General features: G+C 37.5%; 1 protein-coding gene across 1 annotated transcript in view; it reads left to right on the forward strand.

The window, feature by feature from the left end:
• Window positions 1–25,423, forward strand: part of TRHDE (thyrotropin releasing hormone degrading enzyme) — a 193,308-nt gene that overhangs the window by 140,723 nt on the left and 27,162 nt on the right. Inside the window, exons 11-14 of the mRNA XM_071767085.1 lie at window positions 6,178–6,311; window positions 6,410–6,465; window positions 22,954–23,101; window positions 25,227–25,324. Coding sequence (XP_071623186.1) covers window positions 6,178–6,311; window positions 6,410–6,465; window positions 22,954–23,101; window positions 25,227–25,324 — 436 coding nt within the window. The remainder of the gene's footprint in view (window positions 1–6,177; window positions 6,312–6,409; window positions 6,466–22,953; window positions 23,102–25,226; window positions 25,325–25,423) is intronic.

Here is a 25,423-nt window from a genome sequence, read left to right on the forward strand (position 1 = left end):
TTGTCCTTTACAACAAATCCTGTAGAGAGGACAGTGCTGGGCCTTGGCAACTTGTCTGACAAAGTGCATAATCTCCCAGATGTTTCATATTCAGTATAGTACACTTCACATCTTCTTGTGCAAAGTATATAGTCATAGTTTTGAAGGTTTTCATTTTACAAGTGCTTCTACCAGTCTCTCTTCTCCTTATCCAGTGATCTGTAGCATTTATGTAACCATTTCTCTACTCCTCAGTTTATATACCATCCATCAGATGACCCTTTTAATGGCTCAGATTGTCTGGGTGAATGAAATGCTGCTCTCAGAGTGCTTCACAGGTGTGTCACCACCTTTTTTCCTCTTCACTGCTCATAGCTATGATGATGCTGATCTTTTTCAGATGAGTAACAGCTATTAAACCTCTGAAAACTAAGCCAGTCACGAAGCAGATGTCTCATGGTCAGGTTTCTTATCCTTGATGAGGTCAGAGACATCAGATTAAGATGGCTGCATCTTTGTGCTACAATCTTGCACATCTTCTGAGTGATAGATTTCACTAGCTCTGTGGAAATCATTAGTGTTACAAACTTCTGCTCCGAGCTACAGGGTTTTTTCTGTTTCTCCTAGTTAAGGTGCCTATTTTGTGTCCACTGTTATGATGTTCCACAGTGTTTGGAGATCGGCCCCAAATCAGTAGCAGGTAAAAAAATCAAGGACCAGCTTTAAACTCAGCTTGTTCCCACAAGACAACTGCTTAGCAGGCCTTGCAGGATGGTGTTTGTGTTTGCTGCTGAAGGTGGAAGCACAGGCTCACCTGTCACATTTCTGCAAATCCTGAAGTGACCTTAACCTCAAGTGAGGAGGTTTAGCTAGCATCCCTTTCAACTAAGTGAGCAAGACTTTGTAAAAGGGCATATTTGCCATTCCCTGGGCAAGGCTGTTCTGGTGCTCAGGCTTCAGGTAAGAAACATCTCTATGGGACTCAGCAAGTGCTGCTGAACTTGCTGATGTACCTTTACAGTCTGACTCCCTGGCCTTTCTATTCTCACCTCCTGTACCTTGACTGATTTGTTATATCCTAGGGAAATACACCTCTGATAGACATCCCTGCTACTGGTAAAGTTACTCTTATTTAGACTCCTCTTAGCATCTCCACAGGATTGCTATGAGATGGGGGAAAATGTTCAATAGGGCAATTTCCTTCCAAACACCAAATCCCAACTTACTATATTATGCCACCCCATACTAGATAATCTCTACTTTACTGTAAGCTACTTGACAACCTTATTCTCCTCCATGAAGTGTTTTGTAGAAGTCAGATGCTTCTGAACTGGAGTTTCCTGGCTGCCCACTGGGAAATTGAGCATTAGTGCAACGTTAGAAAAACACCTTTTCTTTTCCTTCCTGAGACTCAGCTGCAGAGCTTGACCTGTGCTGCTTCCAGACTTCACTCTTTTATCTTTCACAAGAGGGAGGAGGGGAAATCCTGTGAAGTAAAATAAATACATTGCTTCTGCTTCACAAATTTAGCCAGATGTAGTGAGGATCAGGGATACAAGACTTGCAGTCCTGGCATGATTTTTACGGAGTGAGACTGAGTCTTTTCCCCTTATCCCAACAGCTGATAAAAGATCCTAACTGAAGACTGATACTTACATTGTGTATCACCTTAGACATTACCAGTTCCATCATACAGTAATGTTGATGGATTAAAGTCTGAGGAAAGAGTCACAAATCATATTTACACACACAAGAACACAATCATATTTACTTCTGTGCTCCATTTACTGTGTTTTTTACTATACTGAAACTTTTTTTTCTCCAAGATGGAGCTATAGCAACATAGCAAATAAGATGGGAACTTTTTCTTCTGGTTTGCCTTCCACTCTTGTTGTGGAAAGTTCTTGCAAAAAGATGTGCAGAATTTAGTTAAAGCTAGTATCTTTCACAAAATATTGTTTTTGTGATTAAATTCCTCATGGAACATTTTCTTTGTCAGAATAATTTCACTTGCTGTTGTTAGCGTGAAAATGTGCTATTCTTGTGCAGTGATTTTTCAAGGAAAATGAAGTTAGTTCTCCCAGTGGAGATTCTACCAGCATAAACCAACTGCTAACTATGCTAGGGGCATTGTATAAAATGAAGAGTTAAACTAACAACTGTGAGTCTGAACACTTGAAATGGTAGTAGAACTACCATAGCATGGGCTAAACTATGCCCGTGCCCTTGTCAGCAATGGAGTAGTGTCTTGTAGATGGGTGTTCTTCACCCAGACCTGCCTCATAAAGTGCTCATGTTGCCATGCAGAGTATTAGGCTACCATCATTCCTGCTGGTTTTGATGGAATTGAAGTTGTTTGAGAGCTGAGAGAGCTCAGAACTTTATTCTGTGTGCAGTTAGCACCAGCTGAAGGACTGTCTTACACTTCCAGAGCAGACAAAAATGAGAATCAGTCTCTACCTGATTTTCTTGCTTCAAAAGAAATGTGAAAAAATTAACAATTTCCTCCTAAAAGTCTCCTATATGTCTGTAGCAAAACTGAAAGTTTCAGAGCAGTATTATTCTCTGAGGCATCCAGACAAAACATGACCATGAAAAAAACACTTTCTGTTGGAAGAAGATGAAAAAAAAATTTCTTCTGATCTCAAATATGACTGCATATGAATTTTTAGACTGAATTTTAAGAGGTGAACTAAACCTATCAAAGATAAATTTCTTCCCTAATGAAATCTTTGTTGTTTAGAAAGTCATGAATGGTTTAATATAGGGATTAACACTGAATGACTACCTTTTCCCTAACTATAATACTTTTTATCAGAAAATTAATAAATATGTTTGTTTCAGGTGGAGAAATTGCCCAGATGTATAGAAATTTTCAGTGCAGTATTCACCATGAGAAAGAATTCGTTTTATAGGAAGGTATGACAATTGACAGACTCAAATATCACCTTCCAGTAAATTATATAGAACTACACGAAACACATACATCAGTCAGTCCTTTAAAATAGCTACCTCCCTGTATGAGCTGGAAAGGTGTGAAAGATTCCTGCCCTATATTTCAGGAGAAATTCAGCACATGAGTCATCTTATCGAAAAATGTTAGCAAGGAGCTAGGGTTGGATTTAAACTGACCAAAACAGCAATAATACTATTGATCTTTGGAAAGATACTGTTCTCCATTAAAGCAACATATGTTCGAGGTGTTGCATAGCTGTTACTTGAAAAAATAGGTTATTTTGAACTTGTCATATTTGACTGGCAAGCATCATTCAGTATTCTATTGAATCATAAGTGATTTCCTCACCTTGAAGATCAAAATTTAATACAAAAACTCAAGAAAAAAGTGTATGTATTTTTTTTATTACATCTGATTTGAAAAGTTCCCTTTTAATCTATTTACCCAAATATTAATGGGTGTTCATAGCCCATGGTGCTCCTTTGAGGTGGCACAGAGGTGCAGGAATTAATTAGTTACAGGTAGCTGCTTTCAGTGATGGTGGGTGGCAATTAAAGGTTATTTTGCAACAGCAAACATGGGTGGAAAGCAGAACTGCGTTAAGATGCTAGGAATTTCTGCCAGTCATGAGGAGCCTGTTTCTGACCCCACATGGCAGTATGCCCCTGAAGACCCAGAGAAGCTCTAAAATTCATTGTTCCCCTCAGCAGTCTCTCCTAGGTACAGAAGTGGGTCTTTTTGCTGTTGCTCTTAAAAAACCCAGTAGGCTGACAACGAACACAGCTGAGATTTAGGGATGACAGATTGTATTTGCAGCACCACACTGAGTAAAACACTGGTAGGGTGGGGTAGATCCAGATTCACATTCTTGTCTCCCTCTTTTACAGCATCTCTTTGATCTGTATCTGTTGTAATAAAGTGGCTGTATTGCTATGCTGTAAATTGGTATGATCTTTTACAGTATTTCTACAGTAATGTTTTCTTCATATAAGATTCAGTGATTTACACAGGAACTAGGATTCAAGTCTTCCTTAAATGTGCTGGAGCAACTGGATGATTCTGACTTCAGATCCAGTGAAAGAAAGAATTTAAACAGAGAAGCAACTTCAGTATAGGAGTTTGTAAGGGAGTTTTCTTAGGACTGGGCTGTATAGGCCAATGTTTAACAGACCCCCGTTAAACATCCCAGACCCCTGGGAGGGATATCCAGTGTTAAAATCTTGTTCCAAATCAGATTACATAGCGAAAGCAGCTTACGTGCTTTGGCAGTGCCTGTGAAGCCCACAGAACTGTAGGATTTAGTTCTGTTTCTCTCACTTAGTTCCATTTCTTTGGGATCTGTTGGCTCCTACAGAATATATCTGCCTGGCACTTAATCACAGGTAACTAAATGATCATAATCAATGTTTTAACTAAAAATAGGGGTCTGTGGGTTTTTTTCCTAAGTTGTTTATATAGACTAGTTAAATTGATCTGGTACAAGTCAGTTAGATAAACCCTGAAAGAGCAATAATGGTTGAATTGAATAGTTAACAACTGAGTTATTCTGGGCTTAATGTATCTAAATGTATTTTTAAGAGATTTTAGGGATGTCAGAGCTACCTGAGGGCCAAGAGAACTTTCTTAATCCTGCAGCTTTTTATCTGAACTTGTGGGTATAACACAACTCCATTAATTTAAACATATAATTGTGTGGTTTTAGAATTGGAGTTTTGCTGTTCTTTGTATTTTGTTTTTGCACCTTCAAATGATAGTTATTAGTGTTAAGATACAGATACGTAGCAGAAGCATAACTTTTATTGATAGTCCTAGTCGTCTATTACTTCCTCAGAAATTACTTTTTTTAAGAAAGGATGAACTAAATCAATCTCTTTAGTAAGTCTAGGGACTAGATAGTATGTGTGAATTGCTAAGACTGTATTGTTAACTTTTTTCCCATTTGTTACTTTTAGAGAATTCAAGCACACCAAGCAATTTCCTGATGCAATTATCTTTAAAGCAAATTTTATATATTTCTTTTTAATTTTGAAAAATGCATGGGAAGACTGTTTCTCCTGTCGACAGTGAACACCTAATTATATTATAGTAGAAAAAAATGTTGTTAAACTTTTAGTGAATTTTTATGTTCAGTTTTGTCAGATAAGTTACTAGATTGAAAGCATCTTCAAGAGACATTGAAGCCTGTAGCTTCATTCCATGATGATTCTTTCTGTAGTGAAAGAACTGTGTTGTGAAGTCAGGGCATTTTGTTGTTGAATTCCCTAGACCTGCAAATTGTTGTAGACTGACTGTAAAAATTCTGGAATAACATAGACTTTCAGCCCCAAGATTACTTAATAGACAGGACAGGTTAGTTGATATAAGGTTAATTGGTCTTTCTCAAAATGAAAGCCTCACAGGTTTCCAATTGCATCCTTTGAAAACCTGAAGGGGGCCTACAGGAAAGCCAGGGTAGGGTCTTTTTACAAGGGCATGGAGTTATAAAACAAGGTCTAATGGTTTCAAGATTAAAACTGGTAGATTAAGATTAGATATTAGGAAGAAATTCTTTGGTGTGAAGGTGACGAGACGTTGGAACATGTTGCCCAGGGAAACTGTGGGTACCCCATTTCTGGGAAGTGTTCAAGGCCAAGTGGGATGGGCCTTTGAACAACCTGGTCTGGTGGGAGGTGTCCCTGCCCATGCAGGGGTTTTGGAACTAGATGATCTTTAAGATTCCTTCCAACCCAAACCATTCTGTGATTCTATGATTAAATGCTTAGTAGCTAGAAGCTGTACAACTAGAAATGCTTTAATTTAAAAGCCAATAAAAAAAGCCTCATTGACTCCTGAAACTCCTGAGTTGTTATTTTTTAATCACAGGTTTAGTCTTCTTGCTATAGCACATCTGTTGAATTAATTGACTTATGGTTGTAGAAAGCTATTTTAGCCTGTCCAGAATCAAGTTACCAGACTTAAAATGGGCACCTCTTCTATAAATACTACTTGTGAGGGAAAAAACCCATATAATTATAGTGATGCTTGGATTTCTGTGCAGGTAAAAGGTCCCCATACCAATGTCGAATGGTGCTGCTACACCAGAACAGACAAAGGAAATTACTAATCAATCACAAAGTTTTTGTTAGTCTTTGAATTCATTTTAATGCCTTCATAGATATTTAAAGGAGAGAGAATGGAACAGAATTTTAGAATTTTTAAATTTAAAACCAAGCTGCCTTCCCATCTTTTTCTTTTTTTTCCAGAACAGCACAGAATCCCTGCTCTGGAGGAGGCAAGCTGGCTGCTGGGGAACATCAACCAGACTGGCTACTTTAGAGTTAACTATGATATTAGGAATTGGAGGCTGCTAATTAATCAGCTAACAAGGAACCATGAGGTAACCTTCTCTTCTTATCCTTAGATTCTGCTTTGATATGTGACCCTTCACTGTTCCATCACTCTAAATGGTTCAATTTTTGTGCTTGCCCCTCCCAGGTTATCTCTGTCAGCAATCGAGCAGGCTTGATTGATGATGCGTTCAGCCTAGCCAGGTAAGTTTTCTTGAAGACAATACACAATGCTGCAATAACTGATATGATCATTAACTCAGCAGTTGAGTGTGTTTCAAAGTTAAATATGTTTTGAACACACTTTTGTTCTTTTCCCGCCACCCCCCCCCCCTTTTTTTTTTGGATGGTACGTAAACATGTTCTCTTTTCTGCTCTTTATCAATAATTGCTCTAGGGTATTTCTGAGTCTGGAGGGATCTGATCAATTTTGCAGCAAGTTCAATTTAACAGATCGGTGATAAATAATGGGGTTTTTCTCTGTTTCTCCTTAATGCCCACCTCTCCTTTTGTTTTGAACTGACAATTGTGCTATATTTAAATTGTTATGGAAAACAACTTCAATCTTTAGGATTTTTTTTTGCCCTGCCTTCTACTGCTACATAAGTATTCCAATATCTTTCCTTTCTAATAGTCAGCTAGAACAGACTTTTTTCTTCAGGTGCTTGGGAACACTGCATCAGTTACACATTTTGATGTCAAAAGTAGCGTGAAAATAATTTCTGATATTACTGGCTTTTCTGTTTGTTAGCATATTTATAGCCATATTTGAGCAGGAGCTTGCAAGAATCAGCTGTATGGAGGTACATTTCACTACAAATGGTCACTGGAGATGTTTGAGATTCAGGCACAATGTAACAAAGAAATTATGGCTCAGTGATGTTCCAGTATCACTGCAGTAAACCACAGCTAAGTACCCCACTACTCTGTTTCTTCTGCCAGTGCTAGACTGAATACAGGACATAAACTAGTGATTAGCCCTTAGTTAACATTCCAGAGATGTAGTAGAGAAGGGGGCATCATGGGGGGAGAAGTAACAATTTGCTTAATTCTTGCCTTGTGGCATCATCCCATTAGCAACAGTAAAGGGCCAGAAAATAGGTCATCACTTCAGACTTCAGTAGACCATGATTTGTGTGTTCTCTGTCTAGCAGAATATTGCAGAGTATTCTGAAAACCCTAGACTATTAGAAGAACTACTAAATGTTCAGTAAAGTAAGAGTCTGTTCCAATTTTACTTGGGTTTGGCACTTCAGAGAAGTTGTGTGCAGTTACACAGAATCAGTGTGATTCTTTCTTCTTTTTCCATGCACTATATAGAGTCAGATGTGACTAGACTTCCCCGAAAATCTAGACATTGAAAAAAGCCTGTTTCTGTAGCCAGTTCTTGTAAGTATTTTTCTTCTTTCTTCACTGTGAGCCAGTGGTCTAGGTCATTTTCTTCTGAAGTGTAAAGGCAAGGTCTGGATTAAATGCCCAACCTGCATCATCTAGCCAAGCTTTTTATACCAAAAAACCACCTAGAGATTAGATGAGTAGTGCATTCCCCGTGTGCTTTCCAAAGCTGCTTTACGGTGATACTAGATCCTGCTGCTTTTTCAGAGTTAGCTAAGCCAGAGTGCTATAAAATCTTTCACAAGATTTCACATTGTAAAAATCAACTTTCTTTTGTTAATGATGAGCTGCAAGGGACTTTTTCTGCATTTGCTACTCATGCACCATGGAAAAAAGTAGTTCATATAAATATTTACAGAGTATACATATGTGTATATATAGATATTATTTATGAAGAAATATTCTTCCAGAACGGATGCATAGGTAGATTCCCATTTCTTTAAAATCTCTGTAGAAATTCTTGTCAGCAATGTTACCTTTAGTATGTACCTTAGAAGCCAGTTTTGGTGGAGGAAATATCTACATGTTTGCAAACAGTAGACTTACACTTTGTATTTCAAGTATAGCAGTAAGATATGTAGACCTGGATAAACTTGCCATGCAGAGCATACTTTCTGTTGATCTTTTTTGGCTTCAATTGTCTATCACCTTTCTTATTTAAAACCCCCATGCAGTTATAATGACGCTGGAATTAGTCTAAGTGGGCATAAGTCTATATGGTACCTTTTAAAGAAGGATTTGAAATTTTTTAAATTTCTCCTCTCCCAGACGAAAAACAGGAATCCACCTAATCCTTGATCTGTTCCTTTATTGTGAGCAGGACTAGAGAGGCATTAAGAGACTGTAAGGACAGTGCTGGGGGCAGGTCTTGATGGTGGAATACCTAAACTTTTCAGTACAAAAGCAGATGGAAAAGCTCTTGCTTGGGACAAGCAATGGAGAATCACACTCTGAGGCTGAAGTGTGGCTCAGCTGCCCTTGCTGCGTCAGCGGTGTCCTGGTTTGGGCCAGGATAAAGGTGATTTTCTGCTTTGTACTTTTGCTTTTAGCTAAGTCTCTTGTAAGTATTTGCACTTGCTGAAATTAACAGCAAGTTTCTCAGACAGTGTCTGCTTCTAGGACTGATAACATTTGATGTTTATAGTTACTGCTAGAGACTGGTATGGAGAACCAAGGACACTGCTCAGGTCTGAGGATCACTTTACCCTCCAGAAGGAACAAAGAGGTCCCACCTGCAGCCTCCTTTGAGGAGGAATGGACAAGATAGATGCCAGAATTGACCAAACAGAGTATTCCATCCCATACACTTCATACTCAGTATAAATTTAAGGGATCACGAGGGTCAAGCCGGTTTTCCAGCTTCCGGATTCCTTCCCTTCCTGCCTTTCCTGCTTTCCTTTCTTCACCCATTCCCTGTTTCCTTTGGCATCCTGGAAGGATTCCATCCATTCCTCTGCCTGTGTGCCTGATCCGTGCCAGCCCATATCTGTGTGTTCCTGCTTACAGTTCCCGACTGCTGCAGACTCCAGGAGTCCAGCCTGGACTTTCCCAAGGCTGCCCTGCAACCTCAGTGAGACGTGAGAGTGAGTGTGTGACGTGTGAGTTATTGGGGGAAAAGGGGGAAGGAACATGGTATCAATTTTCATGTATATTTGTATATTTGTATATATTTAGTAATTTTCCTATTTATCATTACTATTTCATTAAAGTTGTGTAGTTTAGTTTCCAACCCAAGTCTCTCTCCCTTATTCTCTCTCCTTTCTTTATCAGGGAGGAGAGATTAATAGAGAACATCTGTTACTCTGTTTAATTGCTAGGCCAGTGTTAAACCATGACAAGGGGCTCTGATGTGATGCAGCACTATTGCTAACACAGGGTATGAGGGCTATGAAAATCACACATACCCTTTCATTTTCCTCAAGAAGTCAGTCTGCAGAAGGCCACCAAGCCACCACCAAGCAGCTTAGCTTTTCCCACCTTAGCTGCAAGGCACAGTGCAGAAAGTTCCTTCACTTCCTTCCATAGATGTACTGGTAGGGATGTTACCTGCCTCACCCAGTTACCACTCATGCAATGCTGATTCAGTCTCATCTCTGATGCACAACATGCATCCCACCCTGCTCATATAGTGTTACATGATAGGGAGATTAAATGCGTATGATTGTCTCTGTGACATGGGAAAAGTTGGGTAACCTTATTGACCAGGTATAGAGATAGTAATTGGTAATTTAGACCTGACTTCTGAGAAGACTGCCTGTTTTTAGAGGTAATGCAGTCTTCAGTTGTGGTGTCTAGTTGCACTTGTGTGGTATCTTCTTGTCTGCAACTATAAACATAAACATTTTGAGAGAGAGTAGAGAACTGTAGAATACACAGTCCTTTTTTTTTTTTTTTTTTTTTTTTTTTTTTTTTTTTTTTAAATCCCTAGCTATTTTCAGTGATAAATTAATGCAAAAATGAAAATGTAACTTCTTAAACTCATTATGACTTTTTTAGTAAAAAATTTCTAGCATAAATAATTCTTTTTACTGTATTGAAGTGACTGTATTTCTTCAAAATACCCTGTCCTTAGAAACTCCTGATGTACTCCCTAATGTGTTGTTTCTCCTTAAAGTGTTGTTGAACTTGACAATGCCCATTCCACAACAGAAGGGTTTGACTCAGTTTTTCCACTCTCCTAATATGATATTTTGGCATAGTTTTACTGCTAATAGATTTTGTTTGGAGAACAAGTACATGTCTTACCTTTAGTAAGATATAATAATATTTAGATCTGGAGAAAGATGAAAAAATTGTTCATACAAATTATTTTTGAATACCACATTTTATATTATTTTTAAAAGGTGTGTTTGATGTCATTTCTCCAGAATGTTTATTATTCTTTTACCATCCAGAATAATGACTTCCCCAAAATACACAATGCAAATTAATAGGTATTTCCAAGGAATATTTTAAGGTCTATAACTTTAATTTCATAATGTTTTGCCCATTTTAGATGGAAATATATTCTTCCTTCTTTCTTCTCAGTGTATTTTGCTTACATAAAATAAATCAAGCAGATTTTAATTGCATAATAATAGAAGAAAGTTATTCACTGTGTGCGAGTTATTACAAGCTTGTTTTTCTTTCAGATTTTTAAGACTAATTGTGTTCTCAACTGTAGTATTCCCTTAGGACCTGGAGAGCTGTAGCCTTGACAGTAAGCTAGCTCATAGAAATATACACCCCAATGTCTTGAGCAAGAATAGCACCTCGGCACTCTCCCCTTCTTGAAGATCCTTTATCTTTTGGGGATGTTTTGCATGGAATTTCAGTATAATTTGAAAATATGTTGACTGTAATAAATGTCATGTGTTGAATTATGAGGTGGAGAGAAGACAAATAGAACTAAGCTTAAACTGAGCACTGGGCAGTTCAGATAGCTCATATAAGTAGTGTTACAGGAAATAACCAAGATCCTACTATTTCTTGAGAGTGTGAGTAATATTGTCAGCTTCTCCTGTCTTTTTTTTTTTTTTTTGTTAGGATAAGGGGTCAATTAGTGAGTATGTGAGGTGCTATGCCTCCTACTTTATTTAAGGCATCTCAAAGATAGACCTCTAAATCTGAGCTTGTCACCTTGCCTTACATTGATTTTGACCTGACCTCTCAAAGCTACTTAATCACATAGAATAAGATAAACTATCCTCATAATGTCAGGGATGTTGTGTCATTTCCTTGCTTTGCTCTGTATGTTTATATTCAATTGCCCTTAACAAACTGGTTGACTTAAAATAATTAAACCAGTAGGTCTAATTTGTATTCAGTATATATGTGACTGTGGATACTTATTGTACTGTAATTTAAAATAGTCATTGTGCTTTTCCACTCTGGAAGAATCCATGAGTTTTATGTCTTGAAACCTAGCATGTGTCTCATGTCCCTTGATCCCTTCTGCTCTGCAGTCAGCTCCCTGTGTTAAGGTGACAGGTGCTTGGTTTGCATTCCAGTTGTGCAGGAAACCCTTTTTTGATGCTAACAATCTGTCTTGCTGTCGATTAATATCTTGTCTTCTCTTCTGCAGTTGAAAAGATAGTGATAGAGCTCCTTTTATACTCAGACTTTCTTGGTGGTTTCCCTTTGGGTCATAGTGACAGCGTGGTGCATGTCAAGACTACATTCATTGGTTACACATTATCAAAGGCTAAAGATAAAACTTGACAGTACTTTTTGTATTTTTCTTAGCAAGAATTCTTTGATGTTTATCAGAAGCTTCTTTGTAACTGAATGAATGAGAAAGCATGGAGTGGTGTTGTTAAATAATTCAAGAATCAAAGAATACCAGGGTGTAAGGGACCTCAAGGATCTTCTGGTCCAACATTTCTTGGCAAAAGCATCAACTAGACAAGATGGCCCAGCACCCTATCCAGCTGCATTTGATTCCAAGGTTGATTCCAGAAGTAAAATATGAAGTAAGCTTTACTTTTTTATTTAAAAATAACTCAAAAAATTAAAACCAACATTCCTATTATTCTTTAAGTTAGTTCCTTGATGTATTGCCACACAGGTAAAGGCATCTTAACATACAGATACCTGAGGCAGCACTACTCCCCATAATTACTATCTGATCTTTTTTCTGGAGACTGAGTTATCAATGTTACGGTCTGAGGTAACATTAAAATTTATTTTTGTTTTGGATACGTGAAACAAAGTCCAACCATAGAAAATGGTCAAGTGCAAGCAGATTTTATTTGACAATTGATGCAGGCAAAAATGTAGAAAAGAGGTAGAGAGGAAAAGAAGATCTAAGAAAGAGAGGGAAAAAGTGGTAAGAAATGGTAAGAAAGAAAGAGTGGAGAGAGGAGAAATAAAGGGTAAGAAGGTGGGAAAAATGAGAGAGAGAGAGAGAGAGAGAGAGAGATTGTCACCACCAGGGGTCCAGCTGTCCAGCGAGGTTATTCAGGATGACGTGCTGATCCTGGACAGGGTCCGGTGCAGTAACGGTGAGACGATGACCCAGTCAGAGCATGGACAGCAATATATACCCCTGAGTCCTTTTGTTCCCAAGGGGCAGCTGTCAGTCAGCCAGGGTCGTTAGCAGGCAGGCTGCCTGGAGGGGAGCAGAAGGGTGTAGTCCCCCACCCAGTCATCAATTCTTATCTTCCTACAGAAGCCATTCCTCCTCTCTTCCAGCCACTTAACCAGGTACATCGTGCCTCCAGGGGCATCCCACCATTGAAAGTTGGCCCTCAGGAAAGGGGCTTCTTCCTGATGCCATCCTTGCTCTGCTCCAGCCCCATTAGCATGCCTGGAGGGATGTCCCAGCATTGAAGGCTGGTGCTCAGAAGAGGAATAGCCTCCACCCAATAGCTCTTATCACATCCAGAGGAGTTACCCCTTCTCAGCTCTGACCAGACAGCTCCTCCACCCTAGCCAAGGCTATTCATTTTAAAATTGCTCTTTTGAGACAGTTGCAAATCAGTGAGGTCAGACTCACACAATCTTGTAACCAAGACTCTAGTTTATATGCTTCCATATAAAATTCAGAATTATTACTGCTAAATTGGGAGAATGTTTTCTTGAAGTTTCTGGTGGAAGTATGTACAGAAAAAACTAAACTATGGAATTGAAATGATCTTCGTTGTTTTTCTTCTTCAGAGGTTGATTTCATTTGTTGCAGCACTTGAAGTCTTCCAACATACTTGAGCTAACTGGTTCCCTGTTAGACATTTTTGTATTACTTAAAGTTCTGTTCATTGTGATCTTAGGAAAAGTCAAGGCATTTGAGGGCCCATTTAAAATGTTGGGGATGGATAATAAGTAGGTGACAAAGGGAAAGTTTTAATTTAGCCCAATTAATGTACTTCAAAATGTTTGAAAATTCCAGCATCTACATCCAGGGTTGTTGACCTTGTTTTGCTTGGGTATTCAAAAAAATCATATAGGGTCAATTTAAATTAATAAACTGCCATTTTATTCCAGCCCTCATTATTACACCTGATTGCATTTGCTGATGGTTCAACACAGAGGCAAAAACCAGGTATTTTAAGCAGCTCCCTTAATTAGTGACTCTGAGTACTAGCTAAGGGAGCAAGTATGAGATCAATAGTTTGTAAAATGCTTGATTAATGGTGGTATAGATTTACTATTTTAATAAATGAGGCCACATCTAGAATATTTCAGATGCCATAGAAACTCTCCTTCACTGTCAAGCAAATTTTGGTGATGGCTCACCAGCAATTGCTTTAGATGTGGTTTCTTACAAAAGTTATTGGATTTCCTTTGACATAAATACTCTCTGAGTGAGCCAGAGCAGCTGTACCTTTTTTAGAGAAAATAGAAAGCTACAAATGTTTCAAGGTAGCCGTCATTCATTCCATATGCTGTGTGTCAATCCATACATTCGGTGACATATCACAGCCTTTATATCTGCTTTACGTGGAACTCACGTTTTTCATATGTTCTTGAGAGTAAGCACACCAATAGTCAATTCTGCTCTTGTACATAGTGTCCTATGTCCATCTGATCCTGTTGCATAACTACAAGCAGTAAAGCAACTTGTACAGCACATTCTAGGGAAGGGCAGGTGTTGTGAGTGCATCCTGGACAACAGAAAAACCTGCTAAGAGATGGGGAAGAAGTTGGAGAATCATGTCCAGCATGTCAAGAAGAGAAACTGCAGATCTGAGTTCTCTGTAGAGTGTTTAGCAAAGGGGTAAGGTCTTGGTCTTGTATACATCTATCCTGTAGAAGTGGGTGATGTTGTTAGTCCCTGTCCCCACAAAATGTGCCTATGCTTCAATTATTTCTGGTAGTTCTGAGTTATTATAGCTGGAATGGTTTTACCCTCTAAACTAAATTAACTCTATTCGTAGATGAAGTCATAATAAACTGCCAGGAAAACATGGCTTTGGTTTCAAGGGAGTGAAGGAATTACTTTTAGCTAATGATTGTTAGTCCATTGTCTTTTCAGCCCATGGTCTTGGTCTCTTACAGTTGAAGCTTGTCTCTGACGTCAGCTTGGGATGCATTTATCCATATTGCAGTGCAGATGCCAGGGACTGCTGTGTAATCACAGTGGAGGGGAACAGTCTGTGAAATTTATTTCAGGAATGTTAATTAAACCAGGTCTGAATTACACTTCAAGAGAATGCTTAACTTAGAGTTTGAGGTTACGCAAGAGGAGAGTGGCATTAGTGGAGCTTGTTGAAGGCTTCTTAGAAATTCTGAGCATAGGAAAGCAGGCTATATGGTGCCAATATGGCTTCAGGAGTCTCTGTGCTGGTGAGGCAAGGGGAAGCTCTTGTTCAGCCTCACAACCTATGCCATTCTGTGAGGACCCTGTCCCCTCCTACATAGCATCCTTCTGTTCCCCTTTCCTTCCTCTCAGCTACAGACCCCTTTTCCTTCACTGCAACTACCTTGTCAGCCCTTTTTTGTCGTCTCCCTCACCTGTCTTCTCACAATAAGCAGCATTTTTGCTTCCTTACCCCTATTCCATTATTCCAGGAGTGCCTGGCAGTATTAGTATGGAGAGCAAAATACTCTTCTGCTACCTTCGTCAAAATAGCATGAACAAGCTACCTGTAGATGTTGGAGTTGCTGCTCTAAGCAACTCAACATCAACAAAGAATATATGAATAAAATGCAAGAACCAGCTTTTCCAGCTAGACAGGACAATGCCAATGCCTTGTCAGCATAAACATAATAGTCTGCCACCTTTGGCTACTAATTGCTTTGCCTGTTCTTTTGACCTGACCATTGCTTCTCAGGAATGATCCTACTTTTTGGGTTCATCTGATTGTTGTTGGCCACTATTGTTGTCTAGAGGTCTGGTCTCTGTGAGTGTATGCTCTATCTGCTTGGCAGAACATACTCTCAGTGTGAACTTTTGAATTCCAGGTGCAGATTATGCTTTCAAGTTTTAAGGCCTTCACTAGGTGATTTTCTAAAGCAGTTTTTTAAACTGTAGACCAAGGTCCCTTTGCTTGATAAAACCTAAGAGAAGCCTTGGGAATCAACATTGAATTAGTTTAGCTCCAGCCTATTTGGCTGGAAGTGTCATTTTCTCTACTCAGTAATCAATAAATGACAGGAAGGACCATGTTAGGACTAAGTCACTGAATGGAGAGTAGAGAAACCTTGGATGCTGTTTCTGCTATAGATTTCCTAGGTGATCCTGGTAGAATCATTTGAACTATTTGTATCCATTTCCTCTCTGTGACATGGAGGTAAGAGAGCAGATGAGGATTTATGAGAACTTCAGGGTCTTTTATTGTAAATATGTTTCAAGAGAGTTGCTTATACAGAAATAATACCCAAGTCTGTAGATATTCTGTCAAAATTCAGATTTTATGTGTATTTTCAAGATCAGGCTTCTGTGCTTCCCATATGAAGTTTCTAGCTTTTTATCATATATTTCACTTGGCTGACTGATATGTAAATTATAAAGATTAGAAAAGGAAAAAAGAGAAGAGATTAAAAAGTATTGTGCATGATAAAAAGCTAATTCAATTTGAATTTTCTCAAACTTGCTCTAATAAACATCATTGCCCATTGACATCTTAAGAAATAGGAGGGCTGTTTTATTCTACCCTTCCCACAATCATCAAGAAAGAAAATAAGTAAAAATTTTAATAACCGAATCATCTGAAAATTGACATCTACTAGGGCATGAAATAAATACATATTTCTTTAGTTAATTTAACTATGTAAATGACATATTTCTCAAACATCAGGGTTTCAGTGATGGTGAAAAGCATGACATACATACATACCTGACTTCCTAACTTACTGCATAGTTTTAATCAGCAGTAAGATAATTCCTTTTACCTTGCACTAGTTGTGGGGTTTTTTTGTTGGTTTTGTTTTGGGTTTTTTTGCGTGGGGAAGAAGAGTAATGGAGAAATACTTAACAGCAATTTGCACTTTTACAAACATGGGGTCTTAGTTTGGAGGGTTTTTTTCTCTTTTCAGTAAAATTGATTAGTTCAAATTAGAAATATTAGCCTTTGCTTGTGGCAACTCTAAAAATGTGCAGGTTAATTTAAGCCATGTAATGCTCTGATAATTACATTGAATTTGAACTGTTCTTTGTAAGATTCTTTAAGTGCTCTTGTGGGGAGTGGAATGTCACTTGAAGAATCCTCAAATATTTTGTGTGTATGAAAACAATTATAAGCAGGCTTCACCTAAAAGTGTCATATTCTGAATCCTTTGACACTGGAGAGATTGAATACTGATGAAATTTAATACTTTAAATTTACTCTTAAGCTAAATGCTGCTGTTGTATTTATCAAAGAGCAGACGTTCGATCCTGTCCTGTTTACATGAAAGTCCATAGCTGGTACAAATCATAGTGCCTCTCTTAAGCCACTTTGGATGTCTTAGAAAAGCAGAGTCCTTACCTGGTCATAAGTCAGCCCAGCCCAGCCAGTGGAAGATAAGGTAGATAATTTTTTGATACTGGAGATCACAAGGCCTTTCTTGCCCATAAGGTTTCTATGAGAAAACATTATTTTTCGAGATTTACTTGTTGCACATGGATGCAAATCATCACAAAATTTTAATCTTTGACTTCCCAGTCTTGCAGGAGTTGAAGGTGAAAGAGTTAGTTTCCCTGTTTCACCTTGCTCAAAGCTTTTTTATGTGTCAGGTTTCGATACCTCTTTTTACTCAGCTTCCAAAGAACTGTTAAAGCACTGTGGGAAAGAATATTTTGAATACATGAGTGTGGGAAACCAGTTCTTAGTAGGTCCAGGAGAAATAAATAGGGTTAAAATAAGCCAAATACAGGAAAATGTGAATGCTGATTGGTGCAAAGTTTGTCTGTGAATTATTGTAATACACATATTTGTCTGTGAATTTATTGTAATAAATTAAATAATTTATTTTAAATGGTCCCTTTATGGGTTAATAAGTATAGTATAATTATTCAAATATTGCACGTGTACAGAAAAAGAACTGAAATTAATCTGAGTTGCACATCTATGTCCCGAAGAGGACATCTATGTCTTCAAAATTACCCTGGCAAAAAGCTAGTCATGTTTTACATATTTTATAAGACACGGACCATGCAGGGTGACTTTTAAACCAGCAGCAAGTAAATCTCCTTATTTTCATTGTTTCAGGAATGCAGACTGTTTTGCTGCCAGCTTGGATATTCTAATTTTGATTTAAACACATGACTTGTAATGACTTTTTTGGGTGGTGGGACTAAGGAATTTATGGTGCACTTGTATGTGGGACTCTCATCACAGTACAGCAACCCTGTCATTTTTGTGACAGAGTCTGTTTGACTAATGCTGGATTTATGATAGAAATAATTCAGAACAGAGCAATAATTTTCCCTTGGTAATTACACTGCCATTTGGTACTTTGTCCCTAAGGGGAAAATGAATGTGCTGGGATCTGTCCATATGTTCAGTGGCATAGTGTAAAGAACAAATCAAGGTCAGAATGCAGCTGAATACAGACTGATGTTTCATAAGATTATCTAGATCTCCTCTTTTATCTGACCCATTAAAACTCATGTATTTTAAATATTATTTTTGATTGCTATGAGATTTTTATTGGAAATTCTTTGTCAGGTATATTTCATGACCATGGCCATGGCCACCCTAGCAATTTCTTCAGTGTAATTAGGATAGTACATTGCTAAGGGCTGGTGCTTATGATATTATACAATGTCATAAGCCACTTAATATATAGATAAACTTTTGAAAGGTCTTTTACCACCTCTGCCCTTGTCATAAAAATGGGATACCACCTTTTCACCACAATTTGTCAGCAACCTCCTTAGGGATGCAAAACCTGCTGGACCATGATGTTTGGCTCAAGGTACTTTGTCTAATAACTAAAACAGATCTCTTTGTTAGTCTGTGTTCCTGTTCTCCAGTATAGTACAGCAGGCTAGGAACACAGACGGAAATTCAAACCTCATGTGGTGCCATGTTTTCAACACATGCTGAAGTTCTCATGCTTAACTGTGCCACCAGACTGATTGATATGCAGATAAATTGATAGATAATACAATTATATAAATAGTGATAAAACCAGTGATTTAAAAATGTGATATTTTTCATTAAATTTTGCTTTTTTAGTGGTGTCTTTTAAATGACTCGGTATGTGTTTGCTCAGATTCTCAGCTCACTACTGGAGACATACCTGGAGAAACAGTGTGACTGTTACAGACTGGACATAAGATTGGGCATCACAGTATTTCTACAGTGCTTATGTTTGTTACCTGGTCTCAGTATAGCCCATAATCTGTTATTCACCCAAGTGAAAGACAATATTTCAGTTTCCTCTGAGATGACTAAGCTGGAAAAGAACCTTGTCTCTTAGCCCTGGCTCTCATGCATTTGGGCTTTGGCAGGCAATATTTCATGGTACTTTTGCTGGGCTTTAAGGATAGAATATGATTGATGGCTTAAAAGAAGAAAAATAAGGATTTCTGTCAGTGACCTTCCAGTGACATCGTTGGAAGAGAGAGTGATAAATCAAACTGCCTCTGTAGAGCGTGTATTTAACTTAACTTATATATTATATTATATTATATTCCATTATATTCCATAATGCCTTTGAATAAATATCAACAGACAATTATATGAAAGGAAATTATTTCAAATTTTTCCCTTCAATGGGAAAAATGTAAAGTTCACAGTTTCACAATAAAATGTTTTCTACTGTGACTTTAGTATTATTGTGCTGGTAGTTGTTAAACATTTCTGTTTAACATTTCTGCAGGTCTGTGTTCTTTCATCAGAGTTTAGAGACATTAAAAACAGTCTTGTTATTTGTTCTGCCTTTTTTTAATCTTGGCTATTATCCTGCTCCATAAATGATGCAAGCAGTTGTCACCAGCTAGTAGTGGATGTTTGTCGTAACACATGACATTGAACATTCCTTTCAACTTTGCTGGATGCAAAAATTTTACTGACCAGATCTGTGTAAGCATCTCTGAACCTAGTTCTTACAGGCTAGTAAATTAGAATCCTGGAAGCTTGCCAGCACCCCTTGACTAGTGCATGGGTTTCCCATTCTTCAAGTGAGCCAGTACATCTTATTGGATGCAGTATCCCCTGGGAAAGAGGAGTCTTGAAATCGCTCTAAGCACTGGACAAGCTTTTTATGCAAAGTAAAAGAATACAATTATACTGAAATACAAAACTTAAGAAACCATCTGCTGTGCATTGTGAAGAATGCTAGTGCACAAATCACCACGCAGACAGGCTACTTTGGTTTATGTCTTCTAATGACCTGGTTCTCAGGATAGTCATGCTGTCTCTCCGGACCATTCACACTGCTCCTAGATCTGTGATCTGGATTTTAGGACTTTTTATCTGTACATGGCTTTATGTTTCATGGTTTATCTATTCCATGGTTTAAGATACGAGCTTCTGCTTGTATATTGTTTTCTCAGCTATGAATGACAAAAGTTAACTACCTTAGATTTGTCATTACTATTATCAGACTCTTTCCTTTCTTTGTAAATTAAAACATTCCACAAGCTTTTTATTCTGTAGTACACATTTAATATTTTATAACGTATACATTCTATGCCACATTTTACACAAAAAAGGTAAAACCATGAATTTATTCATTGGTACCTCTTGGCAGGAACTATTTAATGGAAAATAGTCTGTGAGTGCAATGTATTTGGAACAAGAAGTTAATAAACATGGCTGTGGAGTGGGAAAGAATAGAGCTATCATGGTTTTCTCTAGGCATCCATACAATAAAGTAGGGTAGAATATATATAACATTCTGCCAAAGAAAAGTTACAGAAGTTACTTCCCTGTCTAGGGAAGTGCTCCAATCTTAACTACCACTGTAAGAGGATTTTAGGCATGTCTGTGCTTGAGTTTCTTCAGTGGTCCAGTCTAGCTGCTGCACTTGAAGCACATCTGCCCAATATGTGCTGACAGAGAGTTTTACATTGTCATAACCACTTTCCCTCAAAATTTTGATGTGACGTGAGGAATTTGTTGTTGCATATATAATAATGTCATCCACAAAGACCTTTGCTTATCCCCATCCCTGCTCTGAGGACTGATTCTGCTGTTGTGGGTAGTTGATTTTGATGATTGTGTATAAACTCATCAAGGCTCATCAGCAGAAAGAGAATGAAATTTGGGAGTAAAAAGGAAAAACTCAGACTATGCCACAGTATGTTTTAGTGAGAAAGAATAGGTGGCATACTTTTCTCAGACTCACAAGTTTTCCTTGCTGAGACAAACTTTATTCATCTGAGGGTCCTATTTATAGTCTTAAACCCTTTCCCCAGGCCCTCCCCCAGAGATTCTTCCACCAAGGTTTCGATGTTATTCCACTCTTTTGCAGTAGTTCTCGACAATCCCTCTGATAAACAAGGTACTTCATTAGCATATTCCTTTCTTAACGCCCAGGTTATCTTTGCCACCTTTCACAGGAATATTCCCTTGGAGAAAAGTGAGGGATGGGAGAGAGGCAGAATGTCAGATAAACTTCAAATTTAGAAGCAGTGAGTGATGAGAGTAACAGTTTCTATTGTGAACAGGATGTTAATTATCAGCTAAGAACCACAACTTCGAAACAGATTGGGAAGCTCAGGAAAAAAGGAAAAGGAAAGCTCAGGAAAAAGTGATAGATCTCTCTGACTTCATATGTTTCTTTAGGAGAAGTTAAGATTAAAAGGAACAAATCTGTTTGTTTTGCAGTGATGGTTTTCCCCTTTTGCACTTAGCATAGAGACATTTAATTTCAGAAGTGTTATCCCAAATGTCTGTTAGTGCAGCTATAATAAACATTGGTCTGTTTAGTCCTTAAGCAGAATGTTTCCTAGAGCTATTCGTCTTATTCCTTATTCCACTTTCTCATGTCAATCAAATTATCAATTTATCAATTATCAACAAATCCCAATAGGAACTAATTATATAAAAGCAACTTCAAGCTAGTATACCTCTTTACTAACATTATCTCCAAGTCAATCCAGCTTAATTCTGTTTCCATTAATTATGGCTAAACATTGTTATGCAGAAACAAATTTTACAACCCATAGAAGGTTATAAAGCAGGTGTGTTCATTACAGCACTGGGTGTGAGGGGGATAGCCTTGCATGGATATATGCTTTTGGACTATAATAAAATGAACAATCAATTTCTAATGTTTTAGCAAAGTAGTTTTTATATGCTGTTATCAACGTGTGTGTATTCTTTCATTTCCATAATAATCTATGTAATTTTCTTTGTTTGCTGTATGCACACATCTCTTCCCTAGACATTGATGGAAATTAAGGTGAACCAACAAGGAGAAAAAATAGTCTATGAAGAGATATACTGTAGCCTGTGTTAAAAGTGAAGCTTGCAGAATCCAATTTGCTGACTTTAGGTGTTTAATGAAAAGAGAATAATTATCTCCTCTCTAGGCAGGTAGAGACCTCCTTTGGGATTTAAACGCATGCATCAGGAGAAGAATAGACCTGTGTGTTTCCGGAAACACACATAGGGTTACACTTCGTTTCTGCTATCTAGATAGTTAAGAAAAGTGCTGTTCTGAAAAAGAGAATGAGAAAAAATCTTAAAGCTTTATGTTTCCAGTACTTAGTTTTAAAAAGCAGCTTTTAAATGCTTGTGCCTTCATGGCACTTGTAAAGCTATTAATTTAAAAAGCCTTCCTGAAACCCCACTAATATCTTTCCCTTGCAGGGGGATGACTTTTATGTCTGTGAAAGTAAGAGGCAAAATTCTAGCTGATTGATTTAGAATCACCTGAATAAAACATAGTTTATGTGGAAAGTGGTGAAACATCCTTAACACAAGTGATGTCACTGAACACCAGTTCAGGTTAGTAAAGTAAGCCATTCCAAAATGGCTTAAGGTGGACAGAAGACAAGGCAGCTCAAAAGGGGAGAGAAAAGAGCAGGGAAAAGAACTGTGAAACTAAAGGCTGCGTCTTTTCCATTAGTTCTTCCCAGTTGCCCATGGACAGTGGAAATGTTCTCTGAAGCAAAGGCCTTGGGTTCTTGATTTTATGAAGATAGCTTTCTATCTTACAAACCAGCAAAGCAGCACCTTCCTTTGCTTATAGTCAGTTTTGTGTGTTTTCATGCCTTTCTTCATACTGGTAAGTGTGCTTGCCCATGTGTTGCAAGAGACTGTGACTTGCTGCTTTTTATAATGTTGACTTTTATGTCATTATAAAGTGATGAGTTTATCAGGTTTTTCTGCTTTTTAATTTTATTTGGGAAAAAAAAAAAAAAAAAAAAAGAAGTATCTTTTACCCGCTGATGTATCTTCTGAAAAAAATAATTTAATACTAATTTATTTTATTCTGCAGAGCTGGTTATTTGCCTCAGAATATTCCTTTGGAAATTATCAGATATCTTTCAGAAGAGAAGGATTTTCTGCCTTGGCATGCTGCCAGCCGAGCTCTTTATCCTCTAGATAAATTGCTGGACCGCTCAGAAAGCTACAACATCTTCAATGTACAAGATACAGTATTTTTCTCTCCCCCTTCCTCCCCTCCTTTTCTCCTGTCCTCTCTTTTCCTCTCCTCTCATTTCTTCTGGTGCTCTCTCTTTTCATTGTGAAGACTTGAACTATTCCCCAGTAAGTACTGCAAATGACCTAGGGATATTAGCTTTCTTCCTAATTATCCTTTATTTAAACATAGCAATTGTCAAGCTTCAGTTTATTTGCATTTGAACAGTGGTAACTCTTGTTTGAGGCATATATGATTAGTAGAAGGAAAGGTAATTATCCCTCCTATAAAGTATTATGAGGAATAAAGTATTCTACTTAGAAGAGCCAAAATAATCTGTTTCCAGGTTTTCTCTGTTGAGGAGCCCCACAGTGGTATTTAGACTGATGCCCAAGCTCAGCAGGAACACCAAATGCAGGCACAGCTGAACAGGATGCATGCAACTGAACTAAAGATTTGTATTCATTATTTCATGCAAAAAGCCATGGAGAATTTAATGTGGTTACCTTAATTAACAAGAATTAGATCACCATTGAATCAAAAGCCTATTCATAATTGGGTCCGAAGGGACAGCAGTAAAAGCTAGCAGTAGATAATTAAGATAGACATGACAAACATTTTAACATTTCACCTGAAATAAAAAAAAAATCCTGGCTATGCTGAAGTACGTTTGATGAAGTACACAGGATTTGATTGCAGTCAGTGACAATTATGAGTGCTTACAGATTTTTTATTTACTATGAATTTTATGTAGTCTACATATTGTTGATGGCCAACATACTTTACTTTTATGTAATTTTGTAAAGTCTTCAAGTGAAAGAACTCTCTAAAGCCTAAAACACTTAAAGGTACTTCTTTCTTCTTAAAGCTGTATTTGCCTGTGTGTGTGTCCAGAAGCACACATGCTCAGAAGGCATGAAGCTAGAGGTAGATGGATGTATATATATTGTAGAAGTACACGCACACATATATATACACACACACATACACAGAGCTACCTGCCGACATGGAAAATTATTTTTGTATAACATTTACTATGGATTAATACAGACACATTGAGATTCTTTCTTTGTGAACCAACAGTGTGGGCCTACATGCAAACCAGAGCCATAATAGAAAATAATGTATAAATAACTTGCATGTTTAGGCTGTTGGTGACTGCACAGAAAAATTCTTATGAGTTGGCCATTAGTAGTTCACTTTTAAACATGGCTGTGTAAAGAAAATACAATTCTCATAAATAAAACCAGTAAAATTCATAGCTGGGTTGTGTTTTATCACTCCTGATGACACCTTTAAAAGCAGAGGTGATAGCAAAGGAAATAAAAAGTGGTTTTAGTCACAGAGTAACATATCTGCTAAAGAAAGCTGCACTGTGAATCTCTTTTGTGTTGACATCGTATATACATGCCCATGCATCCACAATGATAAAATAAATGCTCTCTTATGCAATTCTATATATCTCAATTCTCTTTTTAAAATTGGTGTATTCCACTGGTAAAACATTACACCAAATATAATGACAGTTGTTTTATTCAAAACTGGCCAGATTATGTAAATATGTCTCATGTAAAAAGTAAAAGTAAGCTAAAATCCATCTCAGGCTTATTTTCTTCTTTAATCACATCAAGAACTCATCTTAAAATGTAGTGTCATTAAATATACAAAGCTCATTTGCAGCCACATTGTTTAGTATTCTGCAGCCAGTTGACTATACTTATGTGATGGCAATGGATATTAAAACAATATTCTTTTAATAGTGGACATGCCTGGTGTAGTTGAGATTGGCCATAGAGTAGAAATTAAGCTGTTGACACTCTAGCTACTTCTCAGCAATGAGTTCAAAATAGCATGTAAGAAACTAGTCTTAAGTAGAGAAGATGTATAGCAATAAATTGTATGACCCTAGGTATTTAATAAAATAATTCTTCTATAGATTACTTCTCACTATAGCGGGAAAGGAGGATTAGATATAGATATGTTGCTTTGCTAAATGCAGATAAAATTTTTAGAAAGTAGGGCATAATTTCAAGGTGAAAAAGAGAGACAAAACCTCAATAGTCAGTAGTATTTCCATTTCAAATAAAAATAAATGATAAAACTGATGATATTTTTCTTTTCCCACTCAGGAGTATATTTTAAGACAAGTTGCATCAATGTATCTCAAGCTTGGATGGCCAACGAATAATTTGAACAAGTCACTTATTCAAACATCGTACCAACATGAGTACTGTTATTTATTTTTTTATTGTTGTTTGTTTGTAGGATATAGTTGTAATAATGTACCATCCTAAAATTCTGTTTCATCCTTAGCATGTCATACTTT

The sequence above is a fragment of the Heliangelus exortis genome, chromosome 1 (assembly GCF_036169615.1).
Source record: "Heliangelus exortis chromosome 1, bHelExo1.hap1, whole genome shotgun sequence".
In the NCBI taxonomy this organism is placed as follows: domain Eukaryota; kingdom Metazoa; phylum Chordata; class Aves; order Apodiformes; family Trochilidae; genus Heliangelus; species Heliangelus exortis.